Source organism: Spodoptera frugiperda, chromosome 31, assembly GCF_023101765.2.
Source record: "Spodoptera frugiperda isolate SF20-4 chromosome 31, AGI-APGP_CSIRO_Sfru_2.0, whole genome shotgun sequence".
Classification (NCBI taxonomy): domain Eukaryota; kingdom Metazoa; phylum Arthropoda; class Insecta; order Lepidoptera; family Noctuidae; genus Spodoptera; species Spodoptera frugiperda.
Genome location: NC_064242.1, coordinates 11,674,889 through 11,693,575, shown reverse-complemented (window position 1 = coordinate 11,693,575; position 18,687 = coordinate 11,674,889). Strand labels below are relative to the sequence as shown.

Genomic DNA, 18,687 nt, shown 5'->3' with positions numbered 1-18,687 from the left:
AGTGATATCAATGAAATGAACAATGAACAAAATGAACTGACAAGATGTCAACAACATGAACATGGTCTTATCAGAAATGTCAGGTTTGACACATACGTTTCATTTTACGTTTTAGTAAATGTTCTATTCTATATCATTCTCGTAAACTATTTGTAAAAATTGTCTCAATACCTTATGATATTTTATAATAAATTTTTAATGTCTCATCAATGGAATCTACATTTACATTACCTCCCGTAAGAATGAAAAATGAAAGTCACAGAACTCGAAAAAAATGTTTTTAATTGATTTAGAGCTGATGAAAATGGACAATGACAGCAAGAGCAAACACTACTGACAGCTGACAGACGAAACCGACTGAAAGCTATTGATATTGATAAGCTCGAGCGTCTTGAATTAATATTTCTCTGTGATTACAACTTCAATTCAAACTCAAAATGGTTACGTATGCTCCGGATGAAGTCGGCTTAGCTGACAAATCGCCATGTGCGGGCATCAGAGCTGATCTCAAGATCTGTTTGCTTGCAAGCGACTGCTGCAAAAAGGTTAGTATTATTGCAGTTCATTATTCCTAATACTTTAAATAAAAAGTGAATGTTTGGTTTTTGTTACGTTAATTTTCAATATTAACATTCTTCATTTAATTGTTTTCATGATGAAATATAACAATGACATGGCTAAATTAAAAATTTTGTTGAAATGGAGTTTGTCACTATTATGTTCATAAAAATAAACACACATTGAATATTATGTGTGTACCTATTTTAGTACTTCATAAACACAAAATGTATCTTAATGTTATGATAAAGAGCAGTTTACTTGTATCAAAACATGATTTTTGTTCTAGGAGAAGAAAACTCCTCGAGAATGCCTCAGAGAAGGCAACATCCCGGATGATTGTGTACAACTTAGGCAGAGTTTCTTCGAATGTAAAAGGTCACTGGTAAGTAGTTTAATTTTCATTTATCTATTCATAATAATTGTAGTTTATTGAAAAAAATGCGAAATATCATTGTCTATGCTTTTACAAGGAAATAAACTACATGTTGGTAAAATCGGTTAAATCTTTATATAATGTTATTCTGGCGAATTCCATTTTTCCACCAATGATTTTCCCTGTTCTTCTTTTCTCTTGAATTTTTTTTCTAAATTTTCGTTGCTACAAACTTCATGGAGCCCGAGACCTTTCCAACTAATGCAAAACCATGGAAATCATATTTTTATTATATTATATAAAGATGACATACGATTTAATATTCAAATTTTAATGCCAAATTAATTGCTGGGTTGGAGTGGTGCCGTTAAAAAGTGATATGATGTCTAAGTAGAAGTTTGACCATAGTTCATTTATTGTTTTCAGTTGGACAACAGGAGACGGTTTCGAGGACACAAAGGGTACTAAAGTACATTGTTCTTTAGGTATTACTTAGAAAGACTTAGTTTGTTTTAATATAATGTATAAACTATTCATATATTTTGTTTAATAAATTGTAATTGTTACATTTCTATGTTTTTATGATCTCTCCACACTGGGATTGGATAACACATTATTGAGATAACTATTGGTGATAATATTTAGGCAACTGACCAATGGATATTTGCTTAGGCCAAGCATTGTGGCACTTGACAGTACACCTATTCATGATTGCACTATTTGTTTACGATTTTAACTAATTGACAGTATAGTGAGCTTTTAATGCTTTTAAGTCATCTGTGTTCTCATGGTTATAAACTGGCCTGTACAGTTCAGACCATATTCTAGCTTCTGTTCCCAATATTTGTTTAAATACATTTAGCTGTTTTGATTTGATTGAGAGATAAACATACACACCAACTTTCGCATTTATAATATTAGTAAAGTTGTCTTTTCATTGAAAAAGTTGGCTTGTGTAAAATATGTATAAGTAGGTATTACAATGAGACATTGTTTTTTAAGACCCATGGGGAGATTGGATGGGTTTTATTAACCCAGCCTTTGGTGACGTGTATTTGTCTTACTGCAGATCGAAATGGCATAGAAATGAGGTTTAAATAAAGCTTTGCTGATTGGGACTAATGGTAGAGGGCGTGTAGTAAGGCAGCTACTTGAAATCGCAACCTAATTCGATAAATAGTATAAAAAATATTAGTTTTTAAAGCGCAGTCCCATAGCATCTTTGGATGGGTTTCATTATAGGGACTAGGAATTGATAGAATAAAAACCAGAGACAATAAATTTCACATTTTATTATAAAAATAATTGAAATTTAATTAAATTTTCTATATATTCTACAGAGCTTAGCCTGCACTCATAACTAGCTTTTCAAGCCAAACAGTAATTATTTTAAATTGCTTTCATACAAGACATCGTTAATTCAATTTCACTGTTTTCGAATATAACAAATCCAGTTTATATATTATTAGGTTAATTCATATTGTGTCTTGTTATTAAGGCGAGTGGTCATTTCTATAATAAAAGTAACAAAAACATGTTAGGGTAAATAAGTAGTAGGTACCCACTTAGTAAAAGTAAATAAAGGGGTTAATGACCCACTCGCCTGTAATTTTACAAGCTGATGCTTAACAATTCAAGTAAGTAAGACAAGCTTAATTTATTTAAAAATATTATTTGAACAGGGATGTATTTGGTACAGTAAAATATGCCTAGAACATTCTATAAAGAACATTTTCATTACATAATTGCAAAAGTTAGATTTTTGGTACCACACAACCCAAATGTTTTTTCAACTCCTTATAGATAGATCTAATAATTATTAATAATAAATAACATTATTAAGCCTTATAAAATTGCATTAATTTCTAACTATAATACTCTAAAATGAAATACTTCTAATGAATTGGTGTTATCGAAATCTGAAAACGTTTTTTATTTAAAATTGTTATGTTGGCAAATACTATGTTAGGTCAAGTGTTTAAGTTTTCTAAAGTTAGCTAAGTAAGTAATTACTAAAACAACTGACTGAATATAGTGTTAATAGTATTTTATTTACCAAACTTGCAAGCTTTGATTTTGCTATTTTAACTACAAATTGACTAAAATTAGCACCATTGCCAAAGTAATCTTGTGTAAACTAAACCATATGATAAGGAAACCAGTTCTAAGTTATGTTGGAAATTCAAGTAAAATGTCAGCTGACTGCTAAACTTAAGTATTAAAATATCGAGAGTTTTATAAAAAACTGAGCTGTAATTGTAAGTTATAGATTTTTTCCTTCCATTGTTGTTAAGTTTATGAGGTTTATTTACTCTAGTAATCTCACGATTAGTGGCTATATCATAAATGTTGACTTTACATATGTCAAAATATAAGCCATAGTTAGAACTTAGATTGCCATATTTTGTAAGTGCATTGATCTAGATTCTTGTAGACGCTTTATAACTCCCAAAGGACTGCTTAGTGGGTAGTATTTGATACTAATACATTTTAACATTTGATATTTTTGCGTGTTCTTAGAAAAAGGGTTCTGTTATACAGACTATAGGATAGGTATGATCTTATGGGGATCAAGTTGTATGTTTTGAAAATTAACACTTTAATAATTAAGTTAAACTATTATGTAGGCATTGATGATGCCCATTCGATTAAAAAGAAAACAAATACATACAATAATTGTTAGGTAAATCATAATGGATATGAAATATTTTTTCAAAACAAGCCAGTAACGTTAATAAGCATAGGTAAGTGTAATTACAAGTTATTAATTTTCTATTATAAAATCTTATGATAAAATACATATTGATGCTTCTCAAGCCAATACTACGCTTACACTTTGTGGATATTATTATATTCTTTAATTTATTATTATAATGAATCACAATATTTGGTTAGGCTCGTTGGTCATGTTTTTGTGTTTCGAAAAATAGCGAGAAATATTATTATTGTGGTTTTTGTGTCAAGCTAGGTTTACATGTGGCACATTTCACTTCATAAAGAACGGCTAGGATATTTTTTTATGAGATCCATGAAGACCGGGAACAGTGACCACGCAGTGATCACGAAATTAAATTAGGCAATCATGTTGTAATGTAAACCTAACTTAATCAGTGCACAAAGCTAGTATCAATGATTTCAATTAAGTACTTGTTTTGGTTAGTTAAGAATACGTAGAATTACAGTAGGTATTAATTTACTATAACAGAAGATTAAGCTAGGTTTTAAGAAGTATTTAAACAGCGCATTTTAGATGAAAATTAGTAGTAAAACATGTACAACTAATATTAAATTAATCAATTATTATGAAATTATAATATATGTAATAGGTATGTAGGTAGTCACCGCTCAATTATTTGACACTATTTATTCGATTGTGTCAATAACTATTTTTCAATAAATACTATTACTGAATACGTATCTGTAGATTATTATTTATGGATTTCATAATATATGTCGGTTACAAGAATTAAGCATTAATAATAATAAGTTTGTGCGTTTCTAAAATAGCAACGGTTTTGTTAATTTTAAGGCGAACTATTTTAATTTTATTGTGAGCATCACAATTTTTTTATTCCTAATTTATCAAGAATTAATTAATTATTATTATGAAATAGTGAAAACATAGTACATAGGTAGTTTTATACTTAGGCAATGGATTTTAATATTTATTTTCCTGCGATTGAACTTGTGAGATTAATGATATGTATCTCGAGATATGTCAGAAAATTGGAAAAGTCGAAAAATAATTATTTCTTTCAAAAGATTTTAGGCAAAAATAGAAAAGAGGTTATTTGAGCTATTTACCATCCTATGCTAATCTCGGTATCAATCGAACATGTAATTATTGGGTACGTACGCCGTTCTATGGAAGACTTCACCCAATTATAACAAAATATTGTCGAGTTCTATTATCTATTAAATATTCTTTATCATCTAGAGAACTGTTAGAGTGAGGTGATTCGCGTAAGTAGATCATATCAAAAGTATAGTGAGAAATTGAGAAAAATGGCGTCTACAGAAGAAAATCACTCGTTTTATGATTAAAATTTCTTATATCTAAATCAAGAACACTTCGGCTCGACTCGCCTGTACCCAGTCAAATATTGTACACCATTTAAGATAACCTTAAATGTAATATTAATACTTTGGTCCGTTTGTTCACGTGTGCTGTTTATGACCGATTTTGCTTGGACATCTAGATCGACTAAATAGAGATCCAATTTTGAGTTAGGTCATGAATTTGTGGCTATTTGTTGCTTATTGTGGTTTACTAAGTTTAGCTATTAGATAATTTATTTTTGCCCTCACTGTATTAAGGCTGCGTTTAGAGTAAGAACCTGTTCATATACTGATATAAATCAGTCAGGTTTAAGATTAGAAGTTTGTCTCTCAAGAGACTTTCTGCTGCAGTAGCGCCGCTGACGACGCGAAAGACTTGTATTCCCAAATTCATCACCCAACAGAACTAACCTACACTAACCTATGGATGTCCGCAAAATTGAAAACAACACACTCAAGGCCGTCTAGGCCCACGTCCCTTTACTAGAAAGTCTGTATAGGCCTGTATAGGCCGGTGTACCCACACAGCCGCGCGCGCAGGGCTGTCACTAGCATCGCGGCCCCCGACAGGTCGTCCATTAAGTTGGCACACTCGCACACTAACAGGTACATCTTGTCTCCGTGAGCAGCCACGGACTTGTGCAGCGCTATCTTCCTCATGCCCACCGTGTGAGGCAGGTGCCGGTACAGCATCCGCGCCCCCGTCCAGTACAGCCAGTTTCTTTCGAACCGCTCACCATCATCGCCCTCGAATACCTGCAATACATTAGAGTTTATGTTAGTGTCATAGATAGGCGATGCGTGACCAAGGTTTTGAGACATTTTTGAAATGCAGTCATTAACTAAGGAAAGACATTTACCTTATAAACACTAATAATGAATCCAGTAGTGGGCGTGTGTGACTTCTTCGGTCCTCCAGCTAAATCATTAAACGGAGGTCTACAGATCATTGCCACTTCACTATACAGGTCTAGTGTATGCGCTGCCGAGTACCGTATCGTCTTCGGATCAAACTTGTTCAAGGAAGCACATCTCATGTTATTGTAGAACAACAAAGGGTCTGTTTGCGTCGTATTTATCACATAGTAAGATATGAATGGGAATTCTGCATTCTTCTCCATATTCGCTAACAACATCCCTCCTACTGCAGTATTGGCCTGTGCTACTTCATTCAACAGTTCTGCCGCCGCAGACTTCTGTCTTATCAAAGGTTTGGCAAGCGGGGATTCCAATATTGGTTCTATTGGCTCCAGTGGGCTCATGAGATGGGCCAATATACAAAGTTTGGGGTCAGCTATTTCAAGGATGCTAAGGGAGTTTTGTGCAGTCTTTGTTGTCATTCCTTTTTCTGGCGTTGGAGGCGGAACTGGAAGCTGAAATAGAAAAACACAATATTCAAATGTCGTACTTAGGTACTTATTCGCATCTTAATAACATTTAGAAAGAAATTCCTAACTTCGTTGAGACAATAAAAATAATTGGTTACAATTTGTAGCTGTCCACGAGAATTATATTCTTGTCTAGCCCGTCTAATTCTTGGGTCGCTTAAGGGTAGCTATCAACTACATAAATGGCGCCCGCTATAGCTCCTATCACTGCTAACTATGACAAATTATACTAATTATACTATCAAAACGGTGTTAGTGTCAGCCATAAGATTTGAACAAAAGTAAATTAAGCATAATAAAATAAATTAGTAAGTGCAAAGCCGGCCTATTCTCTCTCAAAGTTAGTTAATATTAGTTAGTTAGTCAAGAGTATTTTGTTTTGTCATTCTGCCATCCATACTTATGTATTTCAACATTTCAATAAGAAAGATTCACACAAACGCTACTAAATTTTAAGACTCTCTTAAGAATAGTTCTGTCATTTCAATTTTTCGTACAGAGACAGTACAGAGATAGCACGATATTTAAGTAAAACTTAAAAGGAGTAGCATTTCAGTGTTCGGGTGTTAGACAACCAAATATAAAAGCTACTCACCGGTACCCCATCAGGTAGAAACCGATCAAGCGCGTGCGCCGGAATAACGAAGCAGTCTTTCTGTAGCGTGGCGAGAGAGACCGGTTCCGTCCGGCGCCGGTCCGTGGTGGTCGGGACGGTGGTAGTGGTCACCGGGCCCCTGTCCCATCGTAGGAGGGACACTGAGGGCTCCCTCGTCACCAGGGGCTGCGGCGGCTCGGGCTCCGGCCCTGTTCCACCGCCTATTACAGGCCCGCATCGTTCTGTGAATGTTTAAAGGGTTGTGTTAGGTTTTAGAGGTGTTCAGTTGATTTTGTATGCTTTGTCTAATTGATCTGTTAGCGTTTTGGGGTTAAAACTTTGATTATAGATACTTTTTAGTCCAAAATGAGAAAAAGAGACATTTTTGTTCTTTACATCTCATATAGATTTGAGTCAGCGTGAATTTTTGGTCCATAGTCCATTAGAGTTTGGAATAAAAGTTGTTTAGTAAGTTTGCGCAAGCGAGTAACGTATGTACATAGGAACAATTAAATAATTTCGCAAATTGTCATTCTAACTGAATAATACTATAAATCGATTATTTTTAACTAAGAACTCATTGACATGATTCTAGATTCTAGGACTTCTAGATGTATAGAGGCACTATAGTTTAAGCCTAGCCAGTTTTATTAACTTACTGTTATCAAAGGTCATCTAACAATTATGTACAGGTAGACTATCAATGCATACTTACTTAAATGTTTAAAAACTATCACCAGTTCTACACACTAATAAAGTTAGACACAAAATAACTTGATACCTTTACGTTGTGACATTATATTGATGATCTTCGAACGATTCAAATGATTAATCCCTCAAAGGTTAGTAATGTACAGTCGATTAAATCGTGCCAATTATAAATACTGTATGATATACGTGTCATAACACTTACGCGGGAAGTAACCTCGAGATGTTTGGTGTTTAGCGCCAAAACAGAACCAGTTTGAACCGATTTACACTAGTTCCATCCAACTGGAGATATAAGCAAAGTTGCAATGTAAAGCTTAGAAACACAACTTTCGAGAGGTTTGTTTACATTAGAAGCACTTGTTACGTTGTTAACTGCCTGTTTTAGTAGCGTGTGTAATGAACTCGTGTCTAAACACTGCGTCACCTGTCAAATAATGTATTTATAGTTGGTCAGAGTTTCATGTGTGCCGTGTTTTAACGTAAATTAACGAGGTCACTGCAAACTTCACAAATTACTGGACTCGGTTGCCCTGCACGGAGTCAGCACTTAAACTTGAAAAGTTGTTAAGAAAGTTTAGGCACACACACGAGATAGTTCGGCGGTTCACAGTCACTGGGCACGTACGTTTACCTGTGAGGTCGTTGTACTGCGCACTGGCCCGAGGTGCCGCCGAGAAGAATATGTGGGTCTTGTAGTGGTGTTCCTCCATGCAGGAGTATCGCTCGCGGTCGCGGCGCTTGGCGTTCCTCCCTGCACCGAGCGCGCCCCGCGCCTTCCCCCCACCCCCGCTCGACGAGACGGTTTTCTCCCCGCTGAAGTTCTTCCGAAACATCAAATTCATCTTGGAAAACTGCCCACTTCCGTCTCTGTCGCACTAAAGGGTTGCCGTATGCGTGCACACTGCTCTCACGCCGAGTCTTTCACAGTAATTAGTTCACTGTACCACGCCAAGATTATACCCGGCTATATTCAAACGTCTCCTGTTTGGCTCGGTTGTTTAGTTTGTTTTATTTCCTCTTTAAAATGAACGCGAACAGTCGCATGGTAGGATTAACTAATGCGAGGTGAATACAGAGCGCTCCGGAATCGGAGGAAATATCTTTCTGTCGAGTTCACGTTTTGTAGTTATTGGAGTGTTGCAGTCTATTGTGTACCAATCATTGTTGTATTATGTTGTGTGGAGGAAGAGTTAAAAATCGTCGAAGTTTACATCGTTTGAACAAGTAAATTGCTTTTGGATACAGGCCAATTTCAAGTTTTGTAATACCGGTAACAGAATATTTGGGACAAACAAACACAAGTATCCATCATTTTATGTACCGTAACTCCTGAAAGTTTAAGCACCTACGTGGTACGTAGGTGAAATGGGCGGTGTTTTGTTGTGACAAGAAAATAATTTATTATTAAAAAGTTCATGGGCAATCAATTCATTTGTTTATTGCTCATACAGGAATAAAAGTCGTTGGTAATATATTTGCGACGTTTAGAAAAAAAAATAAAACGTTTAGTATATTTAACGTTTCTTTTATGATCGGATAAACCAGTACTAAGATATAAACTGTTTTTACCGCAAATAGAGTGAAAATGAGACTAGCAAACCCTTTATTTTTTTACTTATAAAAAGTACACTGTTAGGTACTTTTGATCTTGTTTAAAAGTTATTCTACTGAATTAGAAATAAACAGATCGATCCCTTTGACAATTCAATAGTATTGTATTTCATAAGTTCATACTATGAGTCATGAAACGAACATACCTATTACCTAATGCAATTTTGCTAAACGCTTTCTATTTGTCAATTTCTTTGATGATACGTACAACGACAGTTTACTAAGAATCATAAATGAAGCATTTATAATGAACTGCAGTTGTTGGAAATTCAAACTACTGCTAGTATTGCTATTAGTTCACAATTTCTCAGTAAGACTGCAAGGTAAACTCACTTGTTGCTAAGTCTATTTGTATTACAATATGTGTCACAATGGTCGAACACTGAGCAGTGCAAGAGAGACGGAGCTATGTAGGTTGTATAGCTCCATCCCTCTCGCAGTGCCCAATGATCGACCTGTAATAGCAGACTAAGGCCCCTGTTTGTATGAAATATTTAGCAAGAACGTCGTCGATTTACATTTGGTTGTGTTACGTGATAAAGTGTTTGGTTGGATTTTTGTTGTTTCTTATTTGTATCAACGTTTTTCTATAAAATCTGAGAATATCTTCTGCATAAAAATTTGTTTTAGAATATTTGCTGCCTCATTTGACAAGATTAAGTGGTCGTAAGCGCAACTCTTGAGCAATATTCGATTTTTGAATTTTTTTCGCAAATACCAACCCCTTTTATATGAGACTAATTATATACCTGGTCCTTCATGTTAGTTTTTAAAACACAGGTTTCTTTGAGGTTGAAGATTCTGTTCGTAAATCAATAAACCGTGTACCTACGTCACAAATATATTTTCGCATATAACATAAATTATCTGTATTGTATTAAATCCAAGCGTCTCATTGTGTCGTTTTGTTTATTCCGCAGTATTTGATGATCGCGTCCTATTTCGTGACTGCTAAGCGGATCACGGGAAGCGGATTATCTCTAGTTTAATATATTATGATGACAAAATGTATCTTCCACGCGTTATATTTTGGTGGAAGCTTTTAGCGCCTAGAATATATTACGTATTTAGCTGTCACTATTAAAATGATTGTTTTACGTTAAAGACAAAATTTACACTTACTTAATTTAGTTCAACCTGTTTGATATAGAACTCTTCTGGTATTTAAAAAAAAAATTCTGATTTAAAAAAAGTATTTTACATATTAAAGACTAGTTACTACTAAGACTCGAAGTTAATCTTCTGGAGCTGCGGACTACCTAGCGGGTTTACTGGGGCTCCGGCTCGGAAAACAGGAGTAGGAACGGGGTGGTTTTCAGTCAGTGAGAGTCTGACACTCCCTCTCTTCTCGCCCAAGGCGGGAGAAGTCATTGGATGATTTTCCCCCCTCAAAAAAAATTAATCTTGATTAACTTTTTTCTTGTATAAGGTACCTTACCTAAATCAATTTTTCATTACATATGCAAGGGATCTTTAAAAGACCGAAATCCTAACAAACACCTACACAAATAACTTTTTCCTAAATCTATCAATTTACGTACAATATTAGTATTCTTCAAACGGCAACGAAGTTCCGTACATAATTCACGGCCGCCATATTCGCCAGTAAATATCAAGCTGTCCTTTACCACAAGAAACTTGGCTACGTGTGACGAGGATAAAGTAATGTAGGAAAGGAAACACAAAAGTTTCACTCTGTTACGATGTGTAAAATTAGTAGGATCCTTGGTAAAAGAAAATGAAAGAAGAACATGGAAGGTAGCAAAAAAAGGTTGAGTGAGAGTCGGTACTTCACTGCTTTTGATTAATTGTTTCTAATAAAAATATGTATCACTCTTAATCAAATCTATTTAAATACTGGCTATCTTTTGGATGAGGTTAAAACTTGAAGACCTGAAGATCTGTAGTCATCGTAAACTATGAGGTTAAAAAATAATAGACTTGATTAGACTGTTTAAGCTACTAATAAATTAAAATAGTAAGTTCCTCGAAAATTAGACAGGCGAAATATTAGCACGCTTAGCTATCGTTTCCAAATACACATAGATTCTGAATATTTGTTAAATGATCCTTCAATTCACAACGAAGTTTGAACCACTTTGAACCAGCACTGGTTTTTCTGTTCCAAGATTTTTTTGGTGATATCAAGTTTATGGGTCAATTTGGCGGGCCCAGTAAAGATTACGGTCGGCTCGGCCTGGTTGTCGTAAAGGTCACTTTTATCCGAAATCTCCTTCATTTATACTGTTAATTGTTTTACACGTGCCTATCTCTGAGGTGTTAACACTGATTGTAGTTAGGGAGATTGAAATGAGGATTAGTTTCTGTTTAGGTCGTTTAATGGCTCGGTTGTGTATCTATGTATGTACCTACGTGTATAATAGTAATCTTTTTTGAGAGGGGGGGGGGTGATTCGTCCAGTGTATTCTCCCGCTTTGGGTGACGTGAGAGGGAGTGTCAGACTCTTACTGAGTGAAAATCATCCCGTTCCTACTCCTGCTACTTACTCGAGCTGGAGCTCCGATAAACTCCTAGGTAGTCCATAGCTCCGGGTATAATAGTAACTAAAGTATCACATATTTTACCTTTCGTGCCTCACAAGCAATTAGGTCGTGGTTCTATACCGACAAGTAACAATTTTCTTAATAAAATTATCTCAATGAACAACCTAGAGCCAATTTCATCGCACATAAATCAGCCTAGGAGCCAGACAGATAGCTTTCTTAATTGATTTCTAAGTGTTGCCAGTTTTGGCTGGCAAGCCTCAATAAAACTAAGTGCATTGGACTTCGGGACATTTTTTATGAAATTGAGCACAGTTTGAGGACACAAGGGAAACCCGATAGCGCAGAAATATGGCGCACTTTCGAAACGATTTATCGCCATATTTTTATTTGAAACTTGTTTTTTTTTGGTCACGAGTTTTTTTTCGACACAAACAACGACTTGTTTGACTTTCGCGTTTCGTTTTCAAGATAAACAGAGACTTAAATCAAATTCGTTGTGTCAGAGGTTGTTTTATTAAAAACAAATCACTTTGACTTCAGAAGAGTTAGAAAAGTTACCGTACTTTGTTACATCTACATTTTGCTCGGGACGTACTTACAATATAAAAATACAAACGGTGACTCGTCTACTACCATACATTGGTCATAATTATACTTTAAAGTAAGAATAACTATTATAGCTTGTCTCCCATGGGGAGGCAATTTTCGATCCATAGTCTGCCTAAGACTATGGAATGAAATAATTCAACTCTTACATACCTCTTTACCTTAATAAGAAAGTTAAATAGGTACAAAAGGTATATATAGAATACAAATAAAGATATCTAAAGCAATTATGTATGAATAACAGCCGCAGTCGCAGTACTACGCAGTTTCAAGCATCATTAAATGTTTTCCCAGTTAGTTCCGTAGCTTTATAACCGTGACCATAAACATCAGACATGCTCTACTAACTTCTATCACCTTTCAGTTAGAAAGAAAATGGTCTGGTATTTATCTTTAGTAATAAATACTAAAATGCGTTTGTTTGTTTATTTTTTTGTTTGTTTGTTAGATTCGTATGCTTAAAGCGCTGTATGGAGTTTGATGACTAGAGTTTTTTAAAAAGTAATTTTCCAAACTTACAAACTCTTCCTGCACATTCATTATACTTTTCACCCATACTTTCGCAGAATACGTTTCCTAATGTGAACCGCTAAGGAATGGAACTCCTTGTCGGAGTCTGTGTTTCCTGAAAATTTAAACTTGGGTGTCTTCAAGTCCAGAATGAACACGTTTGCACATCATTGCTTACCACCAGGTGAGATGGAGGCCAAACGCCATTCTAATTAAGTAGAAAAATACTCTTTAATTGAAATAATCAAAATTTTTAATCAGGAAAGCCATATTAGAAATTATGAAGAGAGAAAAAATAGAATTTGTTTAAACATGTCGCTTTTCTTTTGTGTTTTTCCACAGTCGAGTAAAAAGAACTATAATTCCTACCTAAGTAGCCTAGCCCTCATTATAATAAGTAGCTATAAAAAACAATTTATGTGTAACCTTCACACAGAAACAATTGTATTAGTAAACGAGTTCAAAGGAATCTAACATTTAGCATTTTATGTAAACTTTGACATTTTATTTTCGAGTCGCTATAAATAGAGTTGAACCTCGAACTAACTTTGAGATTTCTAGCTAATCATTAAGTGAAATATCCAAAATAATCGTAATAAGTGTGGGAGAACTATGCTTCGGCACGCATGGGCCGACTCGATCGGAGTGATACCACGGCCTCACAGAAAACCGACGTGAAACAACCCTTTTTTTCACGTGCGTTGTGTTTCGTTGTGTGAGTGAGGTTACCGGAGGTTCAATTACCCCCCATCCCAATCCCCGATTCCCCATACATACATCAATTAATTAAAACTACAAGCAGCTAACAAAGAAAAAAGTAAACCTATACTTTTTAATATCCAAACTTTCTAACCAAGCCATTATCTACTTTATAGCTTACACAAAAGAATTACAATTCCAATAAAATGTAGTTTTCGTAAATGATACAAGCACTTTTGGAGAGCAAGTCTCATAAACTTGGAGTGTAAGAAGTAACGACCCATCGTATCGCACGTATCGTGTAAGGCTGGCCATAAACACTAAATTGGTAGCACTACATAAACGTGGAGATGTTTTATAGTTCGTGATGCCAGTGAATAGGAGGATGTATTGCTAATAATTGTTGATTTGTGGGCTTTACAGTAATTGCTTGGAGATTTGTTGGTAGGGTTTAAATTTATGGTGGGAGGGAAAGGACAAGACATACAACTTGTAAGCATTTACTATAAAGAAATATATAGAGGACGCAGTACCACTTATACATCCTGATGGTGATCAGTGGGTGGTTTTAGAACGTGTTGTATATAGAATAGAATCAGGTTTTGCTTTGCGGAAATCTATGCTACACTATCAACTGGGTAAATATTTAGTTTTTATTCCGCTATACAAATGCTCTTGCAGCACAGATGCAACACACATGTGACACGTAGCAAACCACATTCGAAATATGTTTCGCTTCTCCACGGAGCATCTTCAAGAGGTGTTGAGTCCACGGTACAAATTCATTCCTACAGCGGAATAAAAACTAAAAATTTATACTAGTTGTTAGATTGTTTTATTTGTACTGAAATTCTCTGTAAAAGCGTAGTAATTGGTCCGGTAGGTAAGTAAGGAAGAACAGGCAGATCGCTACACTACTGTATAATAACTATTAAGAGTGACCATCCCATTGTAGGTTACAACAGTTACAATCATCAAAAGATAATGTATTGTTATCTAACAGAATGCACGCCGCAGCTTAGTGTAATGACGGATTTATGATTATTGATGTCCATTTGAATATTCTACGAGTAACTAAGTGGTGAGAGATTATGTTGGGTTTGTGGTGTCTGCAGGTATCTATGTGAGGTCTAGGATTACGCAAATATAGCTAGGTTCTGTAGAGGTAAGTCTGCCATACAGAAACTCCAAAATACTAGGTATTAGTGAAAGTTGTAAGTAAACACTATCATATTAGGCCAATTGTTCCACATCTTTTGGTTCATTTTTTTTTAATTATTAATATCAATAGTTTTCATCATAAAACAACTACAATAACAAGATAAAACATTTCACTAAACGTTAATTGAAAAGTTGTCAGGTTCAATAAAGCTGCTGAGTTTAAGAAAATTAAAGTTCCAACTTTAATTTCAAGTGACTCACTTTCAAATGAGTCAGTTAATGTTACTTGAACTTTTTAAATCTTTAAAACGTTTGCTAATGATGCGATTGTATCATTAGAATTGTGTTATATGTGAGAGAATAGAGACAGAGTACAATGGAAATTGTTAGAGGAGGCCTTTGCCAAAAGGTACTATAAACTCAAAGATATTTTATAACTAAAAAGACAACCATATTATAAAGAAAGAAGAAAGCAGTTCAAGATAAGAGGCTTATTATTATTAGTTTTATATGTGACATAATACGATTGAAGTTATCTGTGTACATAAAAGTGTAATTTCTTTATTGTGTGGTCCATCCCCCATGAATGGAATTTCCTATTAATGTCCTCTATGTCGAAGGTATGCACGACGGAAATTCTTATCCCTTCCCTAAATAATTTGTATGCAAATGAAAATTCCTATAGAGACGCGAAGATATGGAATGGAATCCCTCGTTAGTTCCACTAGATCCAATGTACTTATTGCACAGTTATTTAAATTTTGTTCCGATTTCTCAATTCTTGTATTGACCCATTTTTACAAATCTTGCGAAACAACATAGAGTTGATGTATAATGTAATGTAGATGGGAAAATATTACAAAACCGTTTTTAAATTCTTGCGAGTAATGCTATTTTATAAACTTGTAGTAGTTAAAAGGTTTTTAATTGGAGTAAAAATTTTGTACTAACGAAATCTAGAGAATCGTAGCACAGATCATTTAGAACCTTAAATTAATGGTAACAAAGTTATAAATTGAATAAGGCAAACTTCATACACCTTTGTTTATCCCTTTGAGGGATTACCAGGAGTGCTATTATGGAAGTTTGGACAAATCTATCAAAAGAATGGAACAAAACTAAACGCATTATGTAGATTACTGTTTGTACCGATACGGGGATAATGTAAAAGTTTTTTGAGTAAGAGGGCTCGACACTTATTTGTTAGGCTTAGCACGATGTTAGTTGAAATAATAAAACTTTTTATATATTTCAAAGGGTTGAGTGGTAAATGACGATACATGATAGATAATGTGGAACGGCTTGTTTCTTTTATGCTTATGGCTTCGAAACATGAATAAAATGGGACAGTTTATTGAGAAAATTAGTGTTATTTCAATTTTAACACGTATGGTCACCATGTAAAACTGTCGATTGTAGTTGTCTAGGATGACGACGATCTTTGGCAGTTTTTATAAAAAAGACTATTTTTATTTAATGAGATATGACTGATAGACTCCTTATACCCTATAAGGCTTGCATGCCAAAATCTACGGTAGTAAAGTTGAGTTAAAGACTTATTACAATTACTATAAGTTATCAAAAGCCCTGTCTAGTATTAAAAATTGCTTATCGTCACAGAAAATTCTTGTCAAAACACCATTAAAAGTTCAGATTAAAAACAACTTTAACAGTATAAACTGAAGAGTTTATTTTACTTGGAAAGTTGAAAACAAGGTTGTGGATCGTCGTCGTTGAGTTTTCGCAGATATTAGTGTGACCTCATTCAGCGAAACTATTGCTAGATTGATATTAATGAGTGGTTCCGCAGTTTGCGTCTACTGTGAGCATTAAAAGACTTATTAAAAGGTTTTTAAGTATATTCGTTTTATGAGGGTTCTTAGTTAAGTAGTGAATAAGTTATTTTTATACATTGATGGTTACCTACAAAAGAGATAATTATGAACTTTTTACTGTTATGAAAGTAGCTTTTCAGGCTCGTTTGTATTAAGACATGGCAGTAAGCAAGTACATACTTTTTGGAGTGGAAGTAGGGTAGGGAGCCCTTTGCCCTGCTGTGGGATGACCACGGCTAAAAATTAAATAAAAATTAAATGAGATTTTTATTTCAGACAGCACGACATCTTTGAGATTTTTATTTCAGACAGCGTTGTAGTTTAATCTTAGATACCAAATATATAATACTCAATAGATATACTAATAATCGTAATTCGTTGATGGTATGGCAATAACAAAAATACCAGTATTCATGTTTATTACAAAGTTCTCAACAGTTATAGAGACTGTATACCATTACAGTTAGTGTAGGAACAGTTAACGTGCCACTAGAACGCATATCCGTGTCGACGAGAGCTGGCAGCGTGCCAGGGACTGACAGCAGTGTAGTGAGTGAGGTGACAGTCTTACGACAGAGTATATCATCGTTCGAATCCGAGATGGAGTTGTGAAGAGTTTTGTTGATTAATAATTTAGTAATTGAATTCAAATAGGTATTACAAAATTCCGTTTTGTTTATTTATTTTATGCCTTGTGACTTTGGAGTTGAGGACTACCCAGTAGCTGCAGTCTATCTGCAGGCTTGAAAAGCAGGAGTAGGAGCCGAGTGCTTTTTAACCGAGTCAGTCAGAGTCTGACACTTCTCTCGCCTCACTCTAAGCAGGAGAAGTTATTGGATGATTTTCACCCCTAAATAAAGCTTTGTGCCATTTAAAATTTTCAACTTTCAAATCAATCCAGAGATTGAAACCGATAACTCATCTCACGGTTTTAAACTATTCATTCTACAGAAGTCTAATTTAATATCTCACACAAAAACTCACGTTGTAACGAGAGGATACAGTGCTAAAATAACTTTATTTTTATAGACATTAAATGCATTTTTGTTGGAATACAAACAATCTAATGTATTACATGCACTTAGATTTATTACAAGGTGATATAAACTTGGGCTATAAAGGAACAAATTCAAGTTGTTTGTTTAGGAACCATAAAGTTAACAACATACATACATACAATACATAAAGCTAAGTTTCTTGGCGTCACAAGTATTGTATTTGAAGAAATGATATTGCTTTGTTATGGAAAAAAATCATGAAACAAAGACATCGTGTCTCGTGTTAACAATGCCTCTATAATCAAGATGTTTTTCTTTTTGTTTTCGGGGTTAAAACAAAAGAAGGCTATATTATTGAGGATTGTTATTTTGACCACTCTAGTAGGCCAAGACTTAACATATTTAAAGGTTGAAAAATGTGATAACTCTTGATATTCATTGACAAGTTTCTGAATTGAAACACATACATCAGTGTAACGAATGGAACCTCCATTCACTGCTTTAGTTTTGACGTGACAACATAGAATCATATAATAGAATACAAAACAAAGACACCACTGCTCTCAATCATAACACTAGCTGTCATCAAACATCAACACACAGTTGAACCATCATACTGTGACTTGCTACTAAGTAACTGGTCGCCAACTGGTTACTGGTGGTCGGTAACTGGTACCTAGTAGCTAGTACTGGCGCGCCGCCAAACATGCGTGCTGCTAATTTACTCTACGTGACAAGCATTCCAGTGTATCGTTTGCATTACATACTAACACTACACGTGGTTTCTACTGAGTGAAATTGTAGAATGGTCTCAATATTTAAGTATAGGTTAATTCGAATTCTGTTTATATGAAAGTCCTTTAGTTATGCATGGATTGTTAAATTTGTTTTGATAAATCAGAATGTTAGGGGTTTGGCATATGCTAATGTAAATTATCCTAGAAGATTTTAGCTATGGCGGAGATCCTTATAAATATTTTATTCGATATACTCGTATTATTATGATGTTGATGATGATAATATTTATCTTTAATGAGTAATGGTTAACATTTAATTAATAAGTCGGTTGTATG

At 34.6% G+C, this 18,687-nt stretch overlaps 2 protein-coding genes across 13 annotated transcripts in view; one reads left to right on the top strand and one right to left on the bottom strand.

Moving 5' to 3' along the window:
* Window positions 1-292: 292 nt before the first annotated feature.
* LOC118276202 (cytochrome c oxidase assembly factor 5) lies at window positions 293-1,502 on the top strand. Its single transcript, XM_035594436.2, has 3 exons — window positions 293-545; window positions 848-943; window positions 1,361-1,502. Exons 1-3 carry the CDS (start codon window positions 438-440, stop codon window positions 1,400-1,402), a joined length of 246 nt encoding a protein of 81 aa, XP_035450329.2. The 5' UTR covers window positions 293-437; the 3' UTR covers window positions 1,403-1,502.
* Window positions 1,503-2,211: 709 nt separating this feature from the next.
* Window positions 2,212-18,687, bottom strand: part of LOC118276199 (uncharacterized) — a 114,333-nt gene continuing 97,857 nt past the window's right edge. For 2 of the 12 annotated variants that reach the window (XM_050707437.1, XM_050707438.1), the window contains exons 2-5: window positions 8,313-8,831; window positions 6,977-7,218; window positions 5,854-6,366; window positions 2,212-5,749 (exon numbers count right to left, since the gene is read on the bottom strand). In XM_050707437.1, the coding sequence (XP_050563394.1) occupies window positions 5,477-5,749; window positions 5,854-6,366; window positions 6,977-7,218; window positions 8,313-8,529 (1,245 nt within the window). In that variant the 5' untranslated portion in view covers window positions 8,530-8,831 and the 3' untranslated portion in view covers window positions 2,212-5,476. The remainder of the gene's footprint in view (window positions 5,750-5,853; window positions 6,367-6,976; window positions 7,219-8,312; window positions 8,832-18,687) is intronic. The other 10 variants (XM_050707439.1, XM_050707441.1, XM_050707440.1 and 7 more) reach the window with 6 other exon arrangements.